Source organism: Phyllopteryx taeniolatus, chromosome 11 (assembly GCF_024500385.1).
Source record: "Phyllopteryx taeniolatus isolate TA_2022b chromosome 11, UOR_Ptae_1.2, whole genome shotgun sequence".
In the NCBI taxonomy this organism is placed as follows: Eukaryota; Metazoa; Chordata; class Actinopteri; order Syngnathiformes; family Syngnathidae; genus Phyllopteryx; species Phyllopteryx taeniolatus.
This window is the reverse complement of record NC_084512.1, coordinates 15614330-15639587: the sequence shown is the minus strand read 5'-3', so window position 1 is coordinate 15639587 and position 25258 is coordinate 15614330. Positions and strand designations below refer to the sequence as shown.

Here is a 25258-nt window from a genome sequence, read left to right as displayed (position 1 = left end):
TTCAGCATTTCATCATCATCACGCATTGCTCCGGCATATGGAAAGCCTATTCCAAGATTGGGCCAATAGGTGGCAGTGCGCTGGAGACGTGACCTTAGAGTAGCGTCCCTTGGCTCAGCTTGGCTGCTGTTGTTGGTTATAACTAGTTCCTGTTTGCTGTTGCCTAGTTGTGAAAGCAGAAGGCATGTTGGCCGCGGAACACTCTTGCAATGCGAGAGGAACGCCTCTCACCTCCTCCTCCCCTCTCTGACACAAGCGCTGACACTGGTCCTTTGGTAAGAAAACTTACTTTAACTTCTTACCAAAACTATCTTTTCTTTACACTTCCACCCGGTTGACCTCGCCTCATTTTTTTTTCTTTCATCACACAATTGTTTACTATATTAACAAATTCCTTGGTACCTTCCTTGCGGTCCTAATACTAGTTTCCCCTCTTTTTATTTTTATTTTTTTAGCCCTGAGGGCGTAGTTGCAGTTGTTCTTCTGAATGCCAATATTTGCTGTAGTCGGCTGTGTTACTTTACAGGCTGAAAGGCCCATATTGTGCAAGTGGCTCTAATCACGTCTTGTGTGTCAGTGTGTGACTCAACAAGCAAAACAAGCTGACTTGACAATTAAGGCAGCCCATCCCGGAGGGGCTGCTCGCGTTGCCTTACCACAGAGGTTTTTGTGGGTTTTGAAATGTATACAGTAATAATCAGGATGGGGTTAATTTACTGTTTCCTGAAACCATTCTTTCCCGGGAAACATGCTTTTATTGTATTTTATATGGAATCTGGAACTCCTATCTAATCCATGGGAATACAGTACAATAAATGCACAACAGTAACACAACGAATGATCTGCTAAGAGAGATAAGCATCTGAACATACTAAAAGGGATTTTCAATGCTAGGTTATGATTGCCAATGAACCTTACAACAAATGGTAACTATGGTGGTTGTTCAAAATGGACCATTCTTTAAGTGGTGGATGCATGACTTCAACCAGTGAAGAAAAATTAGAAAAGAAGAAAAGTATCACTGTGTGTGATGAAATAAAATAAAAATATCTGTCTATCCATCTAGTCATCTGGGAGTTCCTATTGTTGTTGCTGCTGCAGCGTTTGTTTATCAGCTGCCTGGTTCATGTGACATCATTTGGGGCAATTAGATAACATGGACCTTTTCAGTGAAATAAAGGCAAAAGTCTTGGAAAGACTAGTCTTTGTTCAAATATGCATTTTTGTCTGTCAAAAACATGTTAAATCAAGCTTCAATTTGCTTTACAGACCCGATAATTATATTCTCATTCATCTAACTGAAAAAATATTGAGACACATGATTTGTGCCACTGTCAAAAAGGAAATGCAAAACAATTTAAATTATAGCAAATATTAGCAAATATTGTGTTATAATTCAATTCAACTCTAGCCGAAGGTAACATTGTGATATTATTGTCTTCGTTATTCCTGCCTTGACAAACCAGCTGTCACAGTGAACTGTATCTAAAAAAATAAACCCCTAATGATGCATGATGGGGTATACTAACACCTGTGTACACCGCTGCACTACATTTGTAATTCATCTGTTTGTTATTTGAATCTTGTTGACCTTTGGATTGAAGGGAGGAGCTCAACCGGCTGCGCTTTGGTTGTCTTATCTGCAGGTTAAAGGGCAAGGACAGTTTATTTAATCTGTGTTCATGTCTACAGAAATAAGGGAACATGCGACCTGAGTATTGATGAGGTAAACTGTGATATATTTTTTTATTTTTTTTAATTTTTTTTTAATTTGAAAAATGAGATCTACTGGTATACTTCCATTTCAAAAATATCACAGCCAGTATGCTGGCTGGGGTCATCGAAATACAGAGGCTGTATCTAGCCTGCAGTAGTGCAGAATCGTTAAGCATACAAGCAGCCGTGGCCCAATGGTTAAGATCATCGCCTGTCACCGTGGGCTACCTAGGTTCAAAACCCCGACTGGACCATCTGCCAACATCCCCCGGACTCACAGCTGTGGTGTCCTTGAGCAAGACACTGATACCCCAAAATGCTCCCCGGGCGCTTCAGCTGCCCCCTTCTCCAGTGTGTTCCACTAACATGTGTATGTGTTCACTGTGATGGGTTAAATGCAGAGAACAAATTTCATGTGCATGCATGCATGTTCATGACAATAAAAGATGATTCTTCTTCTTCAACACTTGAGACACCTCGACTACAGCGCCTCTTATATAACTGTACAACGCTAAAATTAAGATCTTAATTTTCATCCATTGACAAGCATATTTTCTAGAATTAATATAGTTTTATCTTAAATTAATGGTACTTTGAAGACTTTATTGAAGGTGTGTATAGAAAAGAAAAACATTGTCCCGGTGTGTAAAGTAACCACACACAAGAAAAGTTATCTCATACCCTCTAATAGTCCTGGAGCAGGAAGAGTGGGCAATTATTGCCGTTCTGATAGACTATCACCCAAAACTGCTGAATGCTGTAATAAAATTGATATGTTTTATGAAAATATATTTGGCAGCAACCTTTTTATTTCCTATTTTAATTATACTCATTCGCAGTAAAAGATTGTACAGTGGTGCCTTGACATAAGTTTGGGAGTAGGTGAGAAAAAAAAAATATATCAGTGCAGCTTATTTAAGTGCTGTAATGAACTGGTTGTTTCGGTCAAATGGTGACGACGCTAGAAGGCGTCAAGAGGCTATGATCAGCCAGCGTGGCCTCCTGCATCCTTTGAATAGTCCCTTTCAAACCATCTGTTTAATCATGGAGTCATCTGCATCATCAGGCGTTGTTTTGCTACTTAATCTTTATGACTGTGTGTGTCTGTTTGTAGTGGCATGGCATCAGAGAGTAGTGTGAGTGCTTGGAGCTGCAAGCAGGTGGCCCAGTGGCTGCAGGTGCAAGGATTCGACGACTATGTGGATCTGCTGTGTGCTGACCACCGCCTAGATGGACCCAGTCTTCTGGCTCTGACTGAGGCCGACCTGCGCGGGCCTCCTCTGAGCCTCAGGGTGCTGGGAGACATCAAGAGGCTGGCCATATCCCTCCGCCAGCTGCAGAGACAGAACCAAGCCCAGCTGGAGGAGCTGGGTCTCCAGCCTAAGGACAGTCTCCCGCAAAGGCCCGGTGCGGCGGCCGAGTGGAGCTGTGACGGAGCCGACAGGCACTGCAATAGACGGGAATGCTCTGGGGATGGCACTGAGCTACGACTGAGGAATGGCGCTCGATCTGAATACAGATCTGGAGCGATGCAGTGTCACACGCACTCCAACGGAAGGTGTCGGCAGGACCTGGCCGGAAGACTGGACCCGGAGGTGTGGAAGACCATCATTAGTGTCATTTATGTGTTTTCAGTGTTTGGCTTTACTGCCTTTGTTATGGTCATTGTACACGAGCGAGTACCAGACATGGGGACCTATCCACCGCTTCCTGACATCTTCTTGGACAGGTATCAGCTCTACATGCACCCTGATAAAACAACATATAGGTTGACCGCTATAGTTCATCTGCACCTTGTCCCCATATCTAATCTGCATGCTTACATGGATGTATTTTAACCCCTGACAGTTTTCCCAGAATCCCTTGGGCTTTTGCAATGGCTGAAGCCTGTGGCCTCATCCTGTGCTACATGCTTATATTGATCCTGCTGCTTCATAAACACAGGTAACACACAGCTCCGCCACACACAGGTAATATGACACCATTCTTAAGGCCAAGTTGTTTCTTCGTTGTATCTTAAGGCATCACTGTATTTTGGTGACCACATTCATCTCTTAGAGGTGGGAAATGCCTCTCAATATGATACAGTACAATTCTACACTGGTATACACACGTATTTACTACTATAGAATAGTACTCAGTAAATGACAGTCCTTCACCAAAAATCTTTGGATGCCGTCTTTATGTTTACGTGTTGAGCAGCAATTTCTGTACTCGGCAGCATGCGCAGTCAGGAGAACAAGGCAGTAGATGAATGGCCTTCATTGAGAAAATGCAGAAGACATGGATCTCTGCCTGCTAACAGCGAATTAACTCCCAGAGCAATGTAAAACATTGTCTTTAAAACGCAACTAAACAACAACTCTAAGTTACTCAATAACATACCTCACACGGCGAAGGATGACAGGACTGTACCAATTTCACTTCTGGGTCAGTAGCAACACTTTTGTCTTGACACAAACAGCAAAAATCTCATTAATTCCTCTAACAAAAGTGATTACCATTTTTATTTAAAAAAAAATGTGTCTGGCCACATTTCAATGGCCTTCTTGATTCAAAAAAAATAAATTTGAATAAAATGCATTGCTCTAACAAAAGGAGGGAAATGCTTTGGCTCTGTAGTCTTGTTTGTCCGTTTGTTTTCTACTTTCTGTCTCATAGAGAATGACACAACACGTTAGGATTAGACTGATGGGACTCCCAGGATGTGGGGAGAACATTCTTCTATGGAGACTCAATGGCGAAAGGAGAGGATAAAGTCCTCAATCCGGTTTTGGAAATTGAATGCGTTCTTGCTCACTACGAAAGCTTCTTTCCTGTATAGAAGCCACAAAGTGGGCATATCAGAGCCATAAATGAAGCGTTTATCTGCCTGCGCTTTTTACACAGAACCTAGCCAAGTGGGATATTGCCTCTACTGTGCGACAGGGCATCCGAAGTTCAGATAATGATGCCGGCGTATGGTGTAATGTCACAAATTCTTATTGGATGGCCACATTTCCCAAGGGTGGAAGAAGCGAGGGTCGAACTTCACACCCTTGCCCTAGAATTGTAGAATTCACTTATACATAAGGCAGTATGCATGCATACTGAGTTTAACAATCTTGACAGATTTTTAAAATGTAAACGAGAGTACGCACAATGAGGAAAAAAAATAGCTGTGTGCTTACTGCCCTTACAGGGTGTGGTATACTTGAGATGACCAACATAGCACACCACACATCTCCACTGACAATCTATCATTAATTTATTATTAGTATTATTATTATTATTACAATAGAAGCAAAATCTCTGTCTCGAAGCTTTGCAGGAATAATTTTTTTCACATTGACTGATGACTTCCATTTTACTGCAGTCACCACATCACTCCATATAGAAATAAGTTGGCATTATTGCGGCAAGCCAGGCAAAAAGAGTCCGTAAAAGACCGAAAATGGAACAAGGAAGATAAAAGTGCAATGTCGACCGCAGCAGCGCATCTACAATCACCAACACAAGGTAACATATCAATGTTGGCTAATTTGATTTATACCATCGCTACTTAGAACGTATTTTTAAAGCCCCCGCAAGTGGGCAAGGATGGACACAGCTTTCGGTGCACTAGCAATCACTTTATTGAATAAATGGCAAGAAGACAAACGTCATAATCACATTCATACACAAGTCACTCAACAGCCAATTCCAGACTTTCATTCACTGACACCCACGTCACTCACCAGGCCAGGCCCTGCCTTTTAAATCCATACACACTCAAAGTCACAGATACTACAGTAGTACAGGAGGATAGCGACCTCGAGAAGACAAAAATAATACCTGCACCTCACATGGACGTGATTGTGTTTAATAATGCAAAATAATTTTGTATCAGATTACTCGATTGCTCGATAATTGGTAAAATATTCGATACAAAAAATATTTGATAGCTGTATCCCGAGTAAATCCCATGACAAAACAATGGGATCATGTTGTGCTCCACAGATGAAAATTGCCTCATCTTCCGTTCCGCTTATCCTCACTCGGGTCGCGGGCGTGCTGGACCTATCCCAGCTAACTTCGGGCGAGAGGCGGGGTACACCCTGAACTGGTCGCCGGCCAATCGCAGGGCACATATAAACAAACAACCATTTACACTCACATTCACACCTACGGGCAATTTAGAGTCTTCAATTAACCTACCCTGCATGTTTTTGGGAAATATGCATGTATGAAAATTGCCTGTTCAACTTTATTCCCGCCATTTTGTGTTAGTGCATTTAATACAGAAAAACAACCTGGCAAAAGAAAAACTGAAAAATGTTGGCTTTTACAGACAGTGTGAACAGGGCTGAAGTTAATCTTTTCAAGAGAAACTAGTTAAGACTGAATCAACAGCATATCTGTTGGTTTTACCTGAGGAGTGCATTCGCTTTTGCCTGAGTTGCTTCAAGACACAATTACTCACCATGCAGTTCTACTCGATCAGCAGTCAGTTGGTTATCACACACCTGAGCTTGGCAGAAGTGATAATCACAATCAGAGTTTCTCCTTCCAACCCCTCCTTTGTGTTCCATTTAGATCCATTCTCATTAGACGGTTGTGTTCTCTGATGGGAACTGTGTTTTTGCTCCGCTGCTGCACCATGTTCGTCACCTCGCTCTCTGTGCCTGGCCAGCACCTCAAGTGCGCCAGTAAGGTGAGAAGCTTCCACGCACGTTCTATCGACTCTGATTAGAGCCCTTGTGAGTTGTTGCTAAGGAGCTGCTGCTCCAGCTCTGAGTCATCAAATGACTGCCGCTAACTGGGTTCTCTTGTTCCCTCAGACGTACGGAAATTCGATAGAAAAGATACAGAGGGCACTGACAATCTGGGTCGGATTCGGGATGACTCTGACCGGCGTCCAAACATGCGGCGACTACATGTTCAGCGGTCACACGGTTGTCATTACCCTGCTAAACTTTTTTGTGACAGAATGTGAGTGAAACACTTTTCGGAGATTTGCCTTATTTATGCAAATAGTGGCGAGGGACTTTTTTTTACTCAGCTACATATTGGGGGAGGCTTATGTTTTGTGTGTGTGTGCGTGCGTGTGCGTGCACATGGACAGTGTCTGTCTGTAGTGGAGCTGCATTTTTGTAATCGTATGGTACAAATTTACCTATGCATTACAATTTATGGTCAAACTATATTATGGTCAGGAAAAAAAAAGCAGATTGGGAGAGTTTAATCTGAAGCCATAAACATGGTCGCAAATAACACTGTGAAGTAATCACTTACTGGAAACACGTTTTAAAAAAACAAAATCTGATTTATACAATTTTTTAAAAAAAATCTTTTTTACTCATTCAAATGCATTGTCTTGTTTTATTCATTCATTCATTCATTTTCCATGCCACTTATCCTCAGTAGGGTCGCGGGCGTCCTGCAGCCTATCTCCGTTGACTCTGGGCGAGAGGCGGGGTACACCCTGAACTGGTCGCCAGCCAATTGCAGGGCACATATAAACAAACAACCATTCGCACTCACATTCACACCTAGAGGTAATTTAGAGTCTTCAGTTAACCTACCATGCATGTTTTTGGGATGTGGGAGGGAACCGGAGTACCCGGAGAAAACCCACGCAGGCACGAGGAGAACTTGCAAACTCCACACAAGCGGGGCCGGATTTGAACCCGGGTCCTCAGAGCTGTGAGGCAGGTGTGCTAACCAGTCGACCACCATGCTGCCTTGTCTTGTTTTAAACAATTTAATTTTGTTCCAATTTATTTTAAAATTGATTGACACACCAGTCGAAGTTATAATACAAACAAGGCCCAAAATAATAATCATGATTATTTTGATCAACATTCTCGTCGCGATTATTAATCATGATTATTCCATATGTTAGGGAAAACTTATTGCACTTCTTTTCAACAAACAATATGTAACAGTTTTCAGTGCAAAATGAATCTTTAAAAAAAATAAATGATAGATAATAATAAAAAACAAATGTACCCCCAAAATTCTACAATACTGAGGACTAACTGAATAAATGTGCTGTTACAAAGTGCAATATCACAAACCGCAACTTAGGAATGGAAGCAGGTACAGTTAATGCATGAAACGCAATAACATTAGTCTGCAAGCACCAACTTTTCATTTGAAAATTCCGTCAATATATTGAATTGTTGACGTTACGTCTCCGTTGTTCTGCTTGACCGTTGGTCAGTCGTGCACGGTCACAAACTGCAAAGAACTCGACAGTTGTGATTTCCCCCTTTATTTACTTCTGGCATTTTTTTTGTTTCGGTCAGGCCAGCCGAAAAGGATATGAAGCACTTTTCATATGCATCACTGGCCGGATTTTAAATGTAAAACATCACCGACGTTCAGGCTCATTTGATCGTGGCAGCCAAAATCGCGATCACAATTAAAATTCGATTAATTGTGGAGCCCTTATACACGTAATCCTGATCATGAAAATCCAATGCTGCTTGCATTTAGTAATGACTAATATTTTTTTAGATACAGTGGACACCCGCATATTTGCAGTATGTAATTTGCAAATTCATCAATTCGCGGATTGTAGAATTGGAGTAAAAAATAAATAAATAAATAAATAAATAACTTTTTTTTTGTGGCAAAATACTGTCTACATTATGTTTAATATTTATTGTATGGCAGTGTCTCTTTGAGGCAGCAAACTGTTAATTTTGCCCATAAACAGTCTAAAATAGTTGTCCGCACAACCAATCAATCGCACTTGTTGAGTGGGTAGAGATGCTTTCTCAGCCTTAACGTTGATAATAATAGTAGTGGGGGGACTATTTTTTAGTGTTGAAATAACACATTTGGTGCAAAAATGACTGTTTACATTCAGCCAGATGGTGTATGGGATGTGAGAATGACTCAAGGCACAGTGCTAAAAGTTTGACTCATGGATGTGTTAATAGTTAAATTAGTTTTAGCACATGTAATATTGCCTAACACTGAGTTAGGCTTTTAATATGCAGTTGAAAGTAAGTTGATTTGCTATGGTATCGCCCTTAAGTTAACATGTAATAATTGTAATAATACCTGTGACTGCTCCCTTTTTTCCCCATTTGGCAGACACTCCAAGAACATGGAATTTGATTCACACCATCTCCTGGGTGTTGAACCTCTTCGGGATCTTCTTCATCCTGGCAGCGCATGAGCACTACTCCATCGACGTCTTCATCGCCTTCTACATCACCACGCGCCTCTTCCTCTATTACCACACCTTGGCCAACACCCGTGCCTACCAGCAGAGTCGCAGGGCGCGCATCTGGTTCCCCATGTTCTCCTTCTTCGAGTGCAATGTGAACGGACCCGTCCCCAACCAGTACCACTGGCCCTTCAGTAAACCTGCCTTCATGAAGACCCTCATTGGGTAGACTGTAATGCTTTCCCTTTATCCACCCCGAGTGTAGGTGTGTGTATACAAACTGCAAGTAGGATGAAACATGTTCACGAATGGAACCCCAAAGATATTTGTTAATTTAAAAAGCCTCTCTAACCTAATAACTTATTTTTTGTACATAGTATAGTAACTAATTGTGGGTTGTTGTTGTTTTCTTTTGTTTTTTGGTTGGGGGGGGGGGGCGGGTCATAAGTGCTGCAAGCACTGAACACATCCTGGATGGAGTGCACAGGTTTGCCTTATATATTATTACCACTGTGGTATTCCACTTTATCCCGCTCGGCTTTCATAGGAATAAGCTGTGTGGAGTTTTACGCAGTTAAGTCACTTTTTCGTAACTGTTAAAATGCAGTTTCTGCTACTACCAAAGAAGCTTCTTCTGGACAACATTTCCTGTTCAGTGAGTGTTCTGATGTGTTCATTTATGAACTAATTTATTTGTGTATTGTAATGCTATGGCATTTGTGACTATTTTGTCACGGCTGCAGAACGAAAGCTTCAATGGCATGCATGAGACTGCACTGCAACGACTCATGTCAGTAAGTAAATGTTTACTTTGTCAGGGTTTAGAAAAACAACTATGCAATGGTCCATATGCATTTAATTTGATTGTTTGCAATTTATTTAATTTGCAATACAAATGATAATCTAAATGCCTTTTGACTCAACTACCCAATGTTTACAACAGCATGAAGTCTTTTATATTTTATACTGACTGCTTTTTCATTAACATTAGTTTTCATGTTATATAAAGGTGATGTTGAATAACGTGCATTTTTTTTTAAATTAAAGATTTATACAACTAATTGTATGTCTGCAAGAATTACAGTATACTGTATCTCTAATTAACCGTGCCTACCTACTTGGGATGGTTGTTTACAGTTCAAGAGAACCTCTTCATGTTTCGAGTGCCCGTTTTGTAGCCAGTGTTTTATTGAACAAAACCGGCTTCTGGAGGAGCTGTCATAGCATGAATGTCGCTCAACTTCACATAGCTGACATCTTGTACTTGTTGAAACCGCAAAACAATTTAATGAATCAATGGTGCTTCTGCTGGGTGCAGCCAAGTGGCGCACTCCATTTGCCCCATTTTGTTTAATTTATCAAAAATAATTTCCCACGCACACAATTTTACCAATCAATTAATCCATGATCATGCTTATCTAATGGAAACTTGGAAAGGTTCTGGAGATTCTGCAGCATCTGCTGAAGAAAGGATGTTGGGCTTTCCGTTTATCCATGTGCACTAAGTTGGATCTGAATGGGTTAAAGTAGAAAGCAGACCAATATTGACTTACTTTGTGTACCAGAACAGAAAAGATTGCGTTTGAAAGATCGATCACAGAAAAATAAGTGACATTTGAGGGGACTTGCTCCAAACAGTTTGTGATTTTGGAACCTCTGAGACTCGGGCATGCTCCACAGGATTTACAGCTTTCAAGTCTGGAATGAATCTGTTCTTTTTTTCTTAACTGGAAACATGGAAGTTTGCACAGGTGATTCACAAGGGACAATAATGCCTTCTTTCAACAAGTCGTCAAATACAGGAGTGATGCCATAAATTGCCTCCTCTTAAAGTGAATACTGTTTTTAAACATGATTTTAAACTGAGGCTGGGTGAATGATGAAAGCTTCTGACCCCCTCTTAATACCAACATTATTTTCCCCAGTTTTTCCAATCTTTGGCAATTCTGGTAGAATTTGAATGAAAGTCATGGTTACATTCACTTACTTAAGGTGATTTTTCATTATTGCAAATACACAACAATTCTGCGGATGCAATCAATCTTTACTATCTTAGCACACACCTACCATATGCTATGTAATTTTAAAAGTAAAGCCTTACATGAGAGCTGGTAGGCACACTGTTAACAATCGCACTGTGTATTTTTGTCCATCAGTCCTTTTTCTAGAGTGTTTGTCCTCATTAAGGTGGCAGGGGAGATGGAGCCTATCCACCTGAAAAGACCCTTCAAATGCCAAGGTTTTGTGATAATATGACTGATAAATTGTACAACTCAATTGAATAAAATGAAATGTTTTTAAAAAGGCACAGTAAAATTAAACAACTGCTATAATGTAGTTGCACAACTGCGCATACCCTCCTATGTCTGGGGATGTGACAGTGTTCAGAATTAACCAATCACATTCAAACTCATGTTCAATTAGAATCAGCACACCCCTGGCACCATTTAAAGTGCGTCTGATTACCCCCAAATAAAGTTCAGATATTCAGCTAACATTTTCTTTTTTTATTTCTATCAGAAGCCTGGAAGTTTTGTGCTAGGACTAACTGCTATTTCGAAATGTTCACGATTCCCTCCACCTTGACTAAGACCCCAGGTCCATCTGAGGATAAACAGCACCAAAGCATCAATGTTGCCACCACCATGCGTCACTGTAGTTCAACCTTTGTATCATCGGAACACAACACATTTTCCCGCATTCGTTTGGGTGGTTTCAAGTGTTTGTGCAAAATGTCACCAAGATTGAATTTTCTTTTCAAGATAAGTTTTCCGCCTTGCCACCCTACGCCGTAGCCCAAACATATGAAGAAGACAAGAGATTGTTGTCACATGTACTGGTCAGCCTTGCCTGACCAGTTTTTTTCTCATCTTTTCATCAATTTTGGAGGGACATCCAGTTCTTGGTAATGTCACTGTTGTGCCATATTTTCTCCACTTGATGATGACTGCCTTCACTGTGTTCCACAGTATAGTTTTATTGTATAGCTTAGAAATTCTTTTGTCCACTTTTGCTGACTGATACCTTTACACCAATTACACAATGAGTTCTCTGCTGCTGTGTAGGCTCTCTGCGGACCGTGACTTTTGCTGTAAGATAGTCAGGAAAAGCCCACTAGAACTGCTGACATTTATTTGGGGTTGATCAGAGGCACTTGGTAGCAGGTATACACCAATTTAACATGAGTTACTTTGAATGTGATCGGTTAATTCTGAACACAGCCACATCCCCAGTTATAAGAGGGTGTGCACACTTGCGCAATCACATACATGTATCTCAGTTGTTTGTTTTTATTTCCCCACTTAAAAAGATATAGATCATGTTGTGGCGGAAAAAGTTTTGAAGTGATTCATCTTGGTCTTAGGGGCGTGTAGACCTTTTATACCGACTGTATTTTAATATAGAAATTAAATGTGCAGCAAAGTTTGTACAAGAGATGGACACATCTGTAAACATACATGTTAGCATCAGCACTAGTGCTAACACCGCACGACAGGTGTGCTTGCCTGACAGCTGAAATTTAAACTGCCTTAGCAGATGATGCCTTGTTGCCATGGCAATGACAGAGATTATTCCAATTTCTCCCAATTACAAAAAAAGTGTACCATCAGTGTTTTACAGCACAGTTGCTACGGAACTACTTAACACTGGTTTGATTTTCTTCAATTTGTCTCTTAAGGTGCAGTCATGTGTAGCGGTAGCAGTGTACAGTGTGGAGAAAAAGATCAGATGAAACCAAGTGAAGGCGGCAGAGAGAGAGAGAGAGAGAGAGAGGGAGAGGAGCTCCTCCACGATGCATGCTTGGCTGCATTTACTGACATTTGTGTGTGTGGATCACTTCACTAACTGATGAATAAAACATCCCATTCCCTGTCAATGATGAGAAGGTCTGTGTTGAGACAGGTGCATGAACACAGTGTGACAACAAACGTGTGGGAATGTGCCCACAGATTCCGACGTCTATTCTCTCAGGCCTCCCTCCAAGTGTTTAAGTGCTTGCTGGGGTTTGTTATCCCTCCGTCGAACACACCCCTTATTTTACTTCTTCGTCTTGCCGCTGCTGAGGTCGATCAAATATATTTTGTTTGAAAAACACTCCTAAAGGTGGGTCGCCATGACAACCACCCTTAGGTTTGTGATACAGCAGCAGCGTAGCTATTTGTGTCCTGTGATTGAGAGCTCGATTTCTCCCTCGTGTAGCTCACAATGGATAAGTTAGCTCTCAGTTTGTGTTTATAACATTACATGCACTGTAGCTATTACAAACACACTTATTTTCCTACATAATTAGCATTAACTACAAACGAGTCACAGCCAAGGGTGCAAAGATAGATGTGTTACATATTTGCATATGTCAATTATGTAAGCAAACCATATCGTTTAAGACCATTGTGCATATTATATGAATGGTATAAAATACAGTATCTAATCCTCTTTATATAACTGCCAAATTAAGATTCATAGTATTACTAACAGTTTATCTTTACTTCATATAATACCTGTTAACACCCCTGTACTTGTACTAAAACGTACTGTAGCTCTAGTATTCATAGTGGTAGTATATACAGTATATTGTATTTTTATCATTAAAATTACATTTGTGTCTTGAGATACAAGGTTAATCCGTTCTGTGACCACAATCGTAACATATCTCAAATCCCCTTCAAATTCCCTTTGAAATGAATAAAAATGAGAATCCGTTCCTGCCCCCTGCAAAAAAATATTATAATGAGAAGAAAAATAGCACTCTGTAGTGTTGCACATAATTAAACAGAATGTAAAGAATGAAACTGTTTTTGTCACACTTTTTGCTTTATTTCAATGGTCATTATGTTGCGCCTTCTGGTATGTGTACCTTGGGTACCTGGGGCAGTGTAATACAGATCTCCTCAGCAGTAATATTAGTCGTTTTTCACAGACGATAAAGAATATATCCTCACGAGCGTTTTTATCTTATCTGTCTGCATGTGTTGCTCCACCGTTTATGTTCAAATACACATTTAAAGGGTTATAACATATATGCTATTATATATGCTATTCATTAGCCCATCCATCGATTTTCCATTATGTGTTAGCATTAAGGTAGCGGACATAAAGGCTAAGCTAAATAGTTGTTTTACATACACGAGATGTAATTCTCTTTGTTTTATGTTTAGCTTGACAGAAAATTTCAGTGAGTGACAATAAACAGCTTGAAGCCTCATTTTTGAAGAATTGTTTACTAAATCTATCTGCCAAACTGCTGCTTATTGTGAGTTGAAACACTCCCACCATACAGCGCTCATATCTCAAGTTTGCACAAGTCAAAGAAAAAAATCGGCAGAATGATGACACGTATCTTGAAAAACTATTCTGTATTTGTGGCATTCGGTATTTAAAAATTTTTTCTATATTGTATTCTGTTAAATTATTGCATTTTTGTAGTATTTATAGGTTTTTCTGTCTTTTGTGTACCTTAAAATGCACTAGACAATCCCATATGAAACTATACTAAAAAGCTGCTGTCTTGTTGCTGCGGAAAATGTAATCTTTGAAGCTCAGGTAGATTTGAGATGTAAGGAATGAGGTAGCTGTAAATCATTAGGTCTGGTGCTGACAAAATATATGCCTACGAATACAACCCTTGCCTGAGTGACCCCTCAATGTTAGGTAAAATGTAAATAATTAATGATTTCTGGGTGCGCCTTCGCCCATACATGCTGCTCGCTGCTTTCTGGTAACATCCATTGCTGTCCAATTCTGCAACAGGCGTCATTTCCAGGATGCAATTGAATAAGATCACCACAGTGTGACAGCAGAGCTCGGTGCACTGAGGGTCTCGGCAACCTGGAGGGCTCCATCACCCCAATAATAGCCAAGGTCTTCTCAGCTCTGCCTCTCACTGATGCATTATGCTCTTCAGGATACTCTGCTCCTTCTCCAACTCTCGTCTGTGGATTCACACATGCTTGGAGCATCAAATCTCCCACGTGAGTGCTTGTTTTTACCCCCCCCCCCCCCACGCATAATACAGTAATGCTTATTTTTTTTCTTGTACATAATCTTTTTTTTCTATTAAAGCAGTTAGAGTTTAAAAAATAATGCATGTGAAAATGATGACTGTTACTTCCTAACAATGCTACAAGCTTTCTAAGAATAAGCATCCACTTTCTAGAGAAATTACTTGTATTTGCAATAAGTTGCACAAACTGTGATGATCGTATAGGATGGCAATGTGTGGTGCAGGTAATAGCACGGATGGTAACACACACACAGGTGTGTATAATGAGCCTGGGATCGTTATCTTGGGTCAAATACTTTGCCGGCTGCTGTTATAGGGAATAACAGAATGTAAATAGCATCACTGGCTGAGCATGCATGTGGAAATGCTGAGAGGAAGAGTTGGACATGTGTGTGCACATGAATTCATAGATAAGCTATGCAGCAGAGGAGTGAAGGAGGGGGAGATATGTGATGATTGTGAGCACAATGTACATACAGAACAGAACAAAATACCAGTAACTGAATGATTTATCTGAAAGCCAGCTGTAGTAATCTACCTCGTCATTTTTTTATGGTCTACTGGGGGTCACTGACCTTTTTGAAACTGAGAACAAATTCTTGGGTACTGATTAATGCAAAGGGCTGTCAGTTTGATACACATTTCTAAAACAACACATTTGCTTAAATTATTTGTGCAATGATCTCATTGTCGGTGCACCCACAAATGTTACAGTTTGGTCATCCTTGGAACTACTAGCTTTTAAAATATATATATATTATCATTTCCAAATTTACACCAATTCAAGTGTGTTTTTTAAAAAAAACAATGCCAACAAAAAAGTTAGATGAAGTTCAGTGGTAAGTGGTGGTATTTTTCATGTTGGGATAGCAACTCGAAAGATTTAGACCGTCTAACTAGTAAGCAATTTTTAGAACAGGCTCACGGGTTACTCGTGGTCCTTGGGGGGCTACCTTGTGACCGCAGGCACCACTTTGGTGATACTTGGTGTATTGCATGTGATTGCAGAATCACAAAAATAGATTAGGACCGAAAAGGCTAAGTCATAAAGAAAAAGCAACTGAATTCAATTAATTTCTAACTGTTGGTCTATTGTTTATTTTATTTTATTGCCATAATTCTTTTTTTAAATACCTTTACTAACGGATGGTCAGTTTTTTTTAATGGTCTTTTATTATTTGATGTAATGTTATCAATTTAGGTATTTTATCATTTGACTAATTTTTATCATCGGATTCTGTCTTATTCTGAGCTGAGCCGATAGAAATCTCTCTCTCTTTTGTTTCCTTATCGGCTATTAGGTGTGAATGTGAGTGCAAATGGTTGTTTGTTTATATGTACCCTGCAATTGGCTGGTGACCAGTTGATGGTAGACCCTGCCTCTTGCCCAGAGTCAGATGAGATACGCGGCAGTACGCCCGCAAATCTAGTGAGGATAAGCAGTACGGAAAATGGATGGATGGATGTATAGGCTATTTTTATACAATTATGGTAATATTCTGAATGGCAGCAGGTAGGTACATAGTTGTTGTACCTTCTGTCATATAGTGGAAGAGCATTTCATTGTTCTGCCTGCCTCTATATGTAGCTGACATAGATTGACGAATGAATATAAATTTGTTTTTCATATGTAATAATTTTCAGATAAATTAAGTGAAATTGGATAATTTCCCTGGTTGGGAATCACTGCTCTAACTATGCATGACTGTAGTCACCAAAAAAGCTCCAGTCATAAAATACTAACCTTCCTACCTTTCATGATAAGGAACGTCTGACATTGCGGCCGTTGGTGTGAAGAGATGAGAGACATCATGGGAACCACACTGGTGCCAGTTTCAATTAAAATGTAAATAGATTAAAAATGTATGCCGCCCAACACATGGGTTCTTTAAGCAGTGGAACAAAGTGGGGGTGTGTGGGGTATGCGGATGAGTGGGGGGTCATTGATCCTCATCTGAAATTCATCATCATTTATCTTCATTTAATTTTCTATTATTGTGGGCTAATTTCTCACTGATTAATGACTGTGCTTGAAATGAGAAAGGAAGAATATGGTGGACACAGTGGTGCCAAGTCATAATGCTCTCAAATACTGTACAATAAAGGTTTGGCTGTGTTTCCAGGCGTGTCACATTATTAAAGCAGAGAGTTTCCAAGGTTGCCAAATAATGAGAGCTTTTTTTCTTTTAAGACTTACTTCGTCTGCTCTGTAATGGCTGTTTTTTTTTTGTTTGTTTTTTTGTGTTAGTCGTGAAGCCACATCAATGTTCTGCCACCTCGCCTGCAGCTTGCTCTACACACTGACACAGTGTGTTGGTAATGATGCGCTGTGAAGTGACTGAGAGCAACTTGTATGTGCCTTTAACGCAAAATGACAGGCTCATTGTGTGTGCCATGTAGGATTAACACAGCAAAGGTTTCAGGGGAGACATAGAGCGCGACAATCCATTTTTAGGATCCTGACAATGTCCTTTTGATCCTTTTGTTTTGAAACCTCCAATTTTGTAGTACTTCGAAAGCAGAAGTCTCTGTTGGCATTGTGTACACGGTCCATTGACTGACATCATCCTTTGCACATTCAGCCTGACTGAGGAATTGCACATGTCACACGCTATCTAGTTAGATTAACAAGTGTACTGTACATGATGACATGCAAAAGAGATGTGAAATCACCTTTTAGGGCAGCGGTGGGGAACCTTTGTCTTATCATTTGTGTTTTCTTAAAGAAATATATTATTTTATTTTATTGTATTGTATTATTGTAATACAAAACACTTGCACCTAGTCTTTAGGTACTTTTTATTTTAAAACTTTTATTTTGATACCATTTTTATTTAACTTTAATGTGCAATCCATTTTAAGTGACTTAATAATTAAGTACCATTTCCCCCCTATATTTAAGCGCAGTGTCAGTCTTCTAACTGTGTATGTTACTTACAATAATATCAAATACACTTTTGAGGAATAAAACATCAGTCTCGAATACTTGGGCCTACTACGCTACAGTATTTGAATGTTGATCATGATGTGGTACATGGAAAGCCATTTGTTTTTCACGTGGCATTCGGTGTAATAAAAAAAAATTAAAAATCAAGATCCACTGGTTTAATGCATTACTGAATGTAGAACAGTCAGAATGAATATATGTATCCCCTGAACACCTGGCCAATAAGGGGGGAATTTTTACAGCAATTCTAAACTTCATTATTCCATTAAACGTAACTAAACCCTGATGAATTTGTCATATAACAGAACATTTTCGAACCACTGTAGAATTGCACACAACGTAATGTTAGCACTGGTGCTATGAGTTGTGCCTTGGCTGGTCCACTCCATTTTATAGACCACAAAAGAAGGCAATCTCAGGTCATCACGGTGATGAAAGAGATGCTCTTCCCCTTATGATGAACCAGTAGACCATTCAAATGATCATGACGCTGCTGTTTAAAGGTCAGAGTCAACATAAACCTGCTTTATGCAGGTTTAACACAAAATACAATGAAATCGTTGCAATAAAGCTTTAGTTATGCATCCAACAAAATGATATTTATATAATATACTGTATAACATATGTTGAGTCATCAATATCAAAAGTTATTTTATTTTATTTTTTTCTGGTCCTATTTATTCTTGGGGCAGGAGGCTAGGTACAGCCTGATCCGGTCGCCAGCCAATTGCAGCGCACATAGAAACAAACAATTATTATGATTATTATTCAATTAAAAACTGTTAAGATTATTATTATTAGTAGTAATAATAATAACCTTTCTGGAACCATAGTAAAAGCATACTCAAAAACCTTTTTTTTTTTTTACCACAAATTTCCATACAATTCTGTTTTGCAGTATTTAATGCACAAAGCAATTTCGTTAACGTTGGATCATGTTTTTTTTCTGTGACAAAACGAATAGTAGCATGGATAATAGCGTGACAAAGATAAGTAAACAGTTCACGTTTGCTGTCCAACCTTAGCAGATCTTTTGACCTGTGAGTGATGTTGTGTTCTTCCCCCTCCATCACAGATGCCGATAACTTGCTAAGGGTTGAGATGGATGGCTTCATCCTGGGGGTTGGTGACCCTTAAGTGCTGGTGAGATGTCCTTCAGTGGCGACTCAAGCCAGCCCCCCCCTTCCGCGCCCTCCCTCAACCACACGTCCTCTTCACGACCGCCGCCATGGGAGGCGGGTCGCTCAAATGATTCTCTGCTCTCAGATCTGTCAGGTCTCAGCCATGAAGAACAATGTCACACGTCTCCAATCCTGACGGCGTTTCTGGTGGCGTGGTACACCATCGAAATGGTGCTGGGCCTGGTGGGCAATGTCGGCCTTATTAGCATAATTACTCGACGCCGGGAGAAAGCCAACGTCACCAGCATTTTCATCTGTAATCTATCATTCTCTGACATTTTGGTGTGTGTCTTCTGCCTCCCTTTCACACTCATATACACGCTCATGGACCACTGGGTGTTTGGGTCACTGCTCTGCCGCCTGGTCCCCTTCATTCAATGTATGTCTGTGACCGTCTCTGTCCTCTCTCTGGTTTTTATCGCTCTGGAGAGACACCAGCTCATCATTAACCCGGCTGGTTGGAAACCCAGTATTCCACAGGCCTACACAGCCGTCGTCGTCATCTGGATTCTGGCCTGCTTCACGTCTTCACCTTTCCTGGCCTTTCAGCTGCTCACAAGCGAGCCCTATGCCAACATGACCCTGCCCCAGCCTGCTCCTTATCACGAAACGTCACCCCGACATCACTTCTCACTTGCTAACTCGTCCTCGCTTCAAAATTCACTACATTTTCACAACCTTTACGCGTCCTTGCACATGGAAGCCTGTCTGGAGCACTGGCCCTCCCAGCATCACCGGCTGACCTACACCACATGGCTGCTGCTTTTCCAGTACTGCGGCCCTTTGATTCTCGTCCTGCTGTGTTACGTCCGAGTGTTCGTACGTCTGCGTCACCGCAAAGACATGCTGGACCGCGCCAGGACGCCGGAGAGCAAGCGCATGACCCACAGCCGTCGCATCAACATCATGCTGGTGGCCCTGATCACGGCCTTTGCCCTTTGCTGGCTGCCGCTCACCATCTTCAACGCTGTGTCCGACTGGAACCAGGACGCGCTTCCCGTATGCTACCACAACCTGCTCTTCTCCCTCTGCCACCTCCTGGCGATGTCGTCCACCTGCATCAACCCCATCATCTACGGCTTTCTCAACTCCAACTTCAGGCAGGAGGTGAGGGAGGTGCTCCAATATTGCTGCTCCCGCCCTCTGGAGGAGGAGTGTGAGCGCTTCCCCATATCCACCGTGCACATGGACGTGTCTCGTACATCGGTGCCGCTCGCCTGCAGGAGTAACTCTGCTTCATAGTCAAGATGGACAAGCATCTCCTTTTAACCTTTAATGGAACTTCTACTCTTTTCATAACATCTGATCACAAGACAGTTTTCCAGGTTTTTAGTGTTAAATTTTTAGTGCCATGTAGATGTTTCACAGGGGTAGGCCAAATATGGCCTGCAGGCACATACGTACATAGTCGTGATATTTGTTGCATTAATTTCGCTGTTTTTGTTCCAAAAATGGGCTAATTAAAAGGTATTTATGTATATTATTATTTTTTTTTTTTATTTGTCCATTGATTTACTGCATACAATAAAATAATAACACAATTGTGCCGTATGTTTTTATATACTGTATACTGTACATTTCACATTTTTGGTTCAAGGTCAAGTTTGCAGTTTTCGACCTGCTAGCAAGATTTTAATGTAGCCCCTCGCTCTATGACCAACGCCACGCCCCCTCACAAACATGAACCTGCGTAAGACATAGGCTTGTCACGATGAAATTTTTTTAGGACGATATATTTTCCCAAAGGCTATCACAATAAACGATAAAATCGTTGTTGTTGTTTTTTATGGTTCTGAAATCATGAAAAATAAGGCCCGCCCTCCAGCTGCAGGACTGTGTTTGGTCCACTGAAGGCACTGGTGACGAGCCCTTCACATGTCAATCAAATACATTTCCTGTGGTCAACTACTGGCTGAATAACATGTGCCACTAAGGCGATGGCACATGTCAGTGACACCTTTAGCCACAAGAGTCCCTGGTAGGCTTTTCCTGTCGTGACAGGACAAGTTTTAAAATAATTAGAATAATATTAGATGCACGACATGGGGCCAGGAAAGGATGATTTTTCAAAAGATCATTTTAATAATATTCTACTTACATGTAGTCAGTTTTAACCTATATTGTATGACAATTAGTGTTTTTTGCAAACTTCACCTTTCATAGAGGCACGATGGAGGTGTGGTTAGCAGATTTCCAGCTCCGCTGTTCCTGTGTGGAGTTTTGCATGTTCTCCCTATGCTTGCCTGGTTTTTCTCCAGGTACTTAGGTTTCCTTCCGCATTCCAAAAATGTGCATGTTAGGTTCATTAAAGACTTTTAAGATTCTAATTATAAATTGTACATGTAGGTGTGAATGTAAATGTGAATGGTTGTTTGTCTGTGTTTGTCTATGTGCCCTGCGATTGGCTGGAGACTAGTCTAAGATGGACGCCACCCGAAGTCAGCTAGGATAGGCTCCAGCATGACAACAACCCTAATGAGGATAAGCGCCATAAAAAATGGATGGATGGATTGATGGATAATTGAATTATTAAATGAATTTTGATTAAATAGATTTTAAATGATAAAGCAGAAAAATAGCATAAATTATATCTTTATTTTTAAAATAAACTATTTTACATGGTGTATGTAAATGAAATCCAATTTAATTAATTTTAACTCATTCGTTGCCGTGAACGTTTTTCAACGGGTAGACGTTGAAGAGTGTCTCGCCCAGCTTGTCTGTGAAATTCAGGTTTGTAAACCATTATAATGACTAACAGATCCCTGTATATGATGGCATTGCATCGCTTTGGATTTGAAATCAGCATAGTTTTTGAGTAGAAGATGAAGATTAGGGCATGAATTTCGGTTTATCTGAGGGGGGTGAAATGTCAACATGTTGGAAGTCGGACAAGATTAGGTACCTCACACTCCAACAGAGTATGTATCCGTATGGTATAAACAGAGTATGTGTGTGTCGTGATCATTAGAAAATATGACGCAGTTCATGTAGTATATGGCCAACGGCATGTAAAAAGCCCCAGCATTGAGTCAGCGTCACTCAAACTACGTTTCTTATTTTTATGTCTGTAATTAAATTACTATTTTGCCATCAAAAGCCCTTACGCTTGTTTTTGTTGTTTTATAGTTTGAGGAGTCACAAAAGCAAAAAAATAATATTAGCGTCAAAGTTCTGCTTAACTGTTAGTACAAAAAGCTCGTTTTCTCCGCTTCTTGGTGTCATGGTGTGTGTTTTGGGTTTGGGTTGTGTTTAGTTTTGTTCCATGTTTTCCTGTGTTCCATGTTTGTCGTGTGCTCATTAGGTTGTTGTGTCCACCTGTTCTCGTCTATTTTGTGTCGACCAATCAGCTCTCTCCAGCCACTCGTGTCTTGTCCAGGTGTTCCTCGTTGTCTCGTCAATTTGTTTGTATTTAGTTCCCTGGGTTCTTTCAGTCCTCGTCGGTTCATTGTCGTTGTCACATGTCTTGCCATGTCATAGTCGCCAGTTGTTTTTGTCATAGTCGCCAGTTGTTTTTGTCATAGTCGCCTGTTGTTTTATCATTGTGATTAAATATTATTATTTTGAGATTCCCGCACTCCTGCCTTGCCTCCCTGCTTCCCTGCAATTGGGTCCACCATGTTCTTGCCTTGCGTTCCTCGCCGTCGCCCTAACCATGTTCATGACAGAATGAACCGACCAGAACAGGACCCAGCGGGAAGAACATGGCGTCACCCTGGACGCCACCAAACTGCCTCCCACCGTCCTCAGCCTGCCATCCATACCTACCCTCCTCCAGTAAGCCCTATCATTCAGTCTTTTCTGTCCTTTGCCTCGGGTCCCCCCACTTGTCCTAGTTATTCACCATGCCCTACTATTGTACATCCACATGTTTCTTTAGATTCAGATTTTTCTGATTGTGAAGATGGCCCTGATTTAGTTAACCTCCTGTCGGATTCTGACTCTGACACAGATTTAGATTTTTCTGGTTCCTTCCCTAGTTTATCCCGTCCTCGTCAGTTTTTGTCACGTTCCCACGTTTCCAACCCCAGTGAGTCCAAATCCTTTCCCTCTGACCTTTTCTTGGGCACCCGTTTGGCCATCTACCCGGGACCGCCGCGTGGTGGCCAACGGAGGCGCCCAAGTAAAGGTCAAATTTTGACCCCTCGTTTTTTTCCCCCCTGTTCACAAATCACTTGATTTTTCACCTGTTCCCACACGTTGTTCCACGGCTCCAATTAAGTCACGTCTAGTCAAACCTGCCCCCAAGCCATGTTCAGTACCAGCCATTTTTCCTAGTTCACCTTCCCGAGACCTTGTGCACTCTTCCACTCCCGTACCCTCTACTCCCACACCTCAATGGCGGCAGGCTGAGGAAGCGACTGCAGCTCCCGTTCCGGCTAATCGGCAGCTGCGCCAGGCTCCCGTTCCGGCTCCTCGGCAGCTGCGCCAGGCTCCCGCACCGGCGGCGCTCATCCAGCGGCCGCCACCCGTCCTTGCTCCGGCGGCGCTCGTCCAGCGGCCGCCACCCGTCCTTGCTCCGGCGGCGCTCGTCCAGCGGCCGCCACCCGTCCTTGCTCCGGCGGCGCTCGTCCAGCGGCCGCCACCCGTCCTTGCTCCGGCGGCGCTCGTCCAGCGGCCGCCACCTGTCCTTGCTCCGGCGGCGCTCGTCCAGCGGCCGCCACCCGTCCTTGCTCCGGCGGCGCTCGTCCAGCGGCCGCCACCCGTCCTTGCTCCGGCGGCGCTCGTCCAGCGGCCGCCACCTGACCCTGCTCCGGCGGTGCTCGTCCAGCGGCCGCCACCTGACCCTGCTCCGGCGGTGCTCGTCCAGCGGCCGCCACCTGACCCTGCTCCGGCGGTGCTCGTCCAGCGGCCGCCACCTGACCCTGCTCCGGCGGTGCTCGTCCAGCGGCCGCCACCTGACCCTGCTCCGGCGGTGCTCGTCCAGCGGCCGCCACCTGACCCTGCTCCGGCGGTGCTCGTCCAGCGGCCGCCACCTGACCCTGCTCCGGCGGTGCTCGTCCAGCGGCCGCCACCTGACCCTGCTCCGGCGGCGCTCGTCCAGCGGCCGCCACCTGACCCTGCTCCGGCGGCGCTCGTCCAGCGGCCGCCACCCGTCCTTGCTCCGGCGGCGCTCGTCCAGCGGCCGCCACCCGACCACGCTCCGGCGGCGCTCGTCCAGCGGCCGCCACCCGACCACACTCCGGCGGCGCTCGTCCAGCGGCCGCCACCCAACCCTATTGCCTGGCCCCTGCATTACCATTGGGTTCGGCACCGTGGCCGTCCGCCTGAATGGCCCTGTAAAGACCGTGGTGCTTGGCGTCCTGGACGACCTCCTGAACCGCTCAGCCAAGCACCTCACCTCGGGTGGCCTGGATGGCCACCAAACTGACCTGAGGGGTGGACTCTGTACCCTCCTCCAGGCCCCCTTCCGCCCACCCTGGGTTGATGACTTTTTGGTTGTTGTTTGGGGAACGTCTGGGATCCGTTCCTTTAGAGGGGGGGTACTGTCATGGTCTGTGTTTTGGGTTTGGGTTGTTTAGTTCCATGTTTTCCTGTGTTCCATGTTTGTCGTGTGCTCATTAGGTTGTTGTGTCCACCTGTTCTCGTCTATTTTGTGTCGACCAAACAGCTCTCTCCAGCCACTCGTGTCTTGTCCAGGTGTTCCTCGTTGTCTCGTCAATTTGTTTGTATTTAGTTCCCTGGGTTCTTTCAGTCCTCGTCGGTTCATTGTCGTTGTCACATGTCTTGCCATGTCATAGTCGCCAGTTGTTTTTGTCATAGTCGCCTGTTGTTTTATCATTGTGATTAAATATTATTTTGAGATTCACGCACTCCTGCCCTGCTTCCCTGCAATTGGGTCCACCATGTTCTTGCCTTGCGTTCCTCGCCGTCGCCCTAACCATGTTCATGACACTTGGTCACAAACCAGTGTTTTTAGTCAAACTGCTGCAGATTACTAAAGAACGTAAAAAGCTAGACACAAACTTTTTTTATAGTAAGAGAAGAGACTGAGTCTACTCTTTCTTTGTGCGTATACAATATTGTCACAGATCAGAATATTCTATGGGTCTTAAAAGATCAGTCAGAATGCTCTAAAACGGCTGGCAGTACGCGGAACTGCTTTAAAATAGCTGGGAGTCAATGAGTTACATAATAAAGTTAAAAAATAGCATGAATTGTATTTTATGATCAAAATAACCTATTTTACGTATTATACATGTTTTAACGTTGTTTTTTTACCTCATAAAAATGAGCCCATCTGTCTGATTTTAAAAAACTAAGTGACCATT

At 42.3% G+C, this 25258-nt stretch overlaps 2 protein-coding genes across 2 annotated transcripts; both read left to right on the top strand.

Moving 5' to 3' along the window:
- The first annotated feature begins 123 nt into the window (after nucleotides 1-123).
- Nucleotides 124-9918, top strand: LOC133486193 (sphingomyelin synthase-related protein 1-like). The gene is made up of 6 exons (XM_061790994.1): nucleotides 124-275; nucleotides 2831-3445; nucleotides 3565-3660; nucleotides 6271-6388; nucleotides 6516-6666; nucleotides 8782-9918. The coding sequence occupies exons 2-6, from the start codon at nucleotides 2835-2837 to the stop codon at nucleotides 9084-9086; spliced, it is 1281 nt and encodes a 426-aa protein (XP_061646978.1). The 5' UTR covers nucleotides 124-275; nucleotides 2831-2834; the 3' UTR covers nucleotides 9087-9918.
- Nucleotides 9919-14583: 4665 nt separating this feature from the next.
- Nucleotides 14584-20433, top strand: npy4r (neuropeptide Y receptor Y4). The gene is made up of 2 exons (XM_061790028.1): nucleotides 14584-14826; nucleotides 18881-20433. The coding sequence occupies exon 2, from the start codon at nucleotides 18954-18956 to the stop codon at nucleotides 20226-20228; it is 1275 nt and encodes a 424-aa protein (XP_061646012.1). The 5' UTR covers nucleotides 14584-14826; nucleotides 18881-18953; the 3' UTR covers nucleotides 20229-20433.
- The last annotated feature ends 4825 nt before the right edge of the window (nucleotides 20434-25258 follow it).

Bases quoted from the DNA above. Each gene is read 5' to 3' on its own strand.
- LOC133486193 (XM_061790994.1), top strand. From the start codon at position 2,835: ATGGCATCAGAGAGTAGTGTGAGTGCTTGGAGCTGCAAGCAGGTGGCC. The intron at 3,446-3,564 runs GTATCAGCTCTA...AACCCCTGACAG, and splicing joins CCTGACATCTTCTTGGACAG to TTTTCCCAGAATCCCTTGGG. The intron at 6,389-6,515 runs GTGAGAAGCTTC...TTGTTCCCTCAG, and splicing joins ACCTCAAGTGCGCCAGTAAG to ACGTACGGAAATTCGATAGA.
- npy4r (XM_061790028.1), top strand. From the start codon at position 18,954: ATGTCCTTCAGTGGCGACTCAAGCCAGCCCCCCCCTTCCGCGCCCTCC.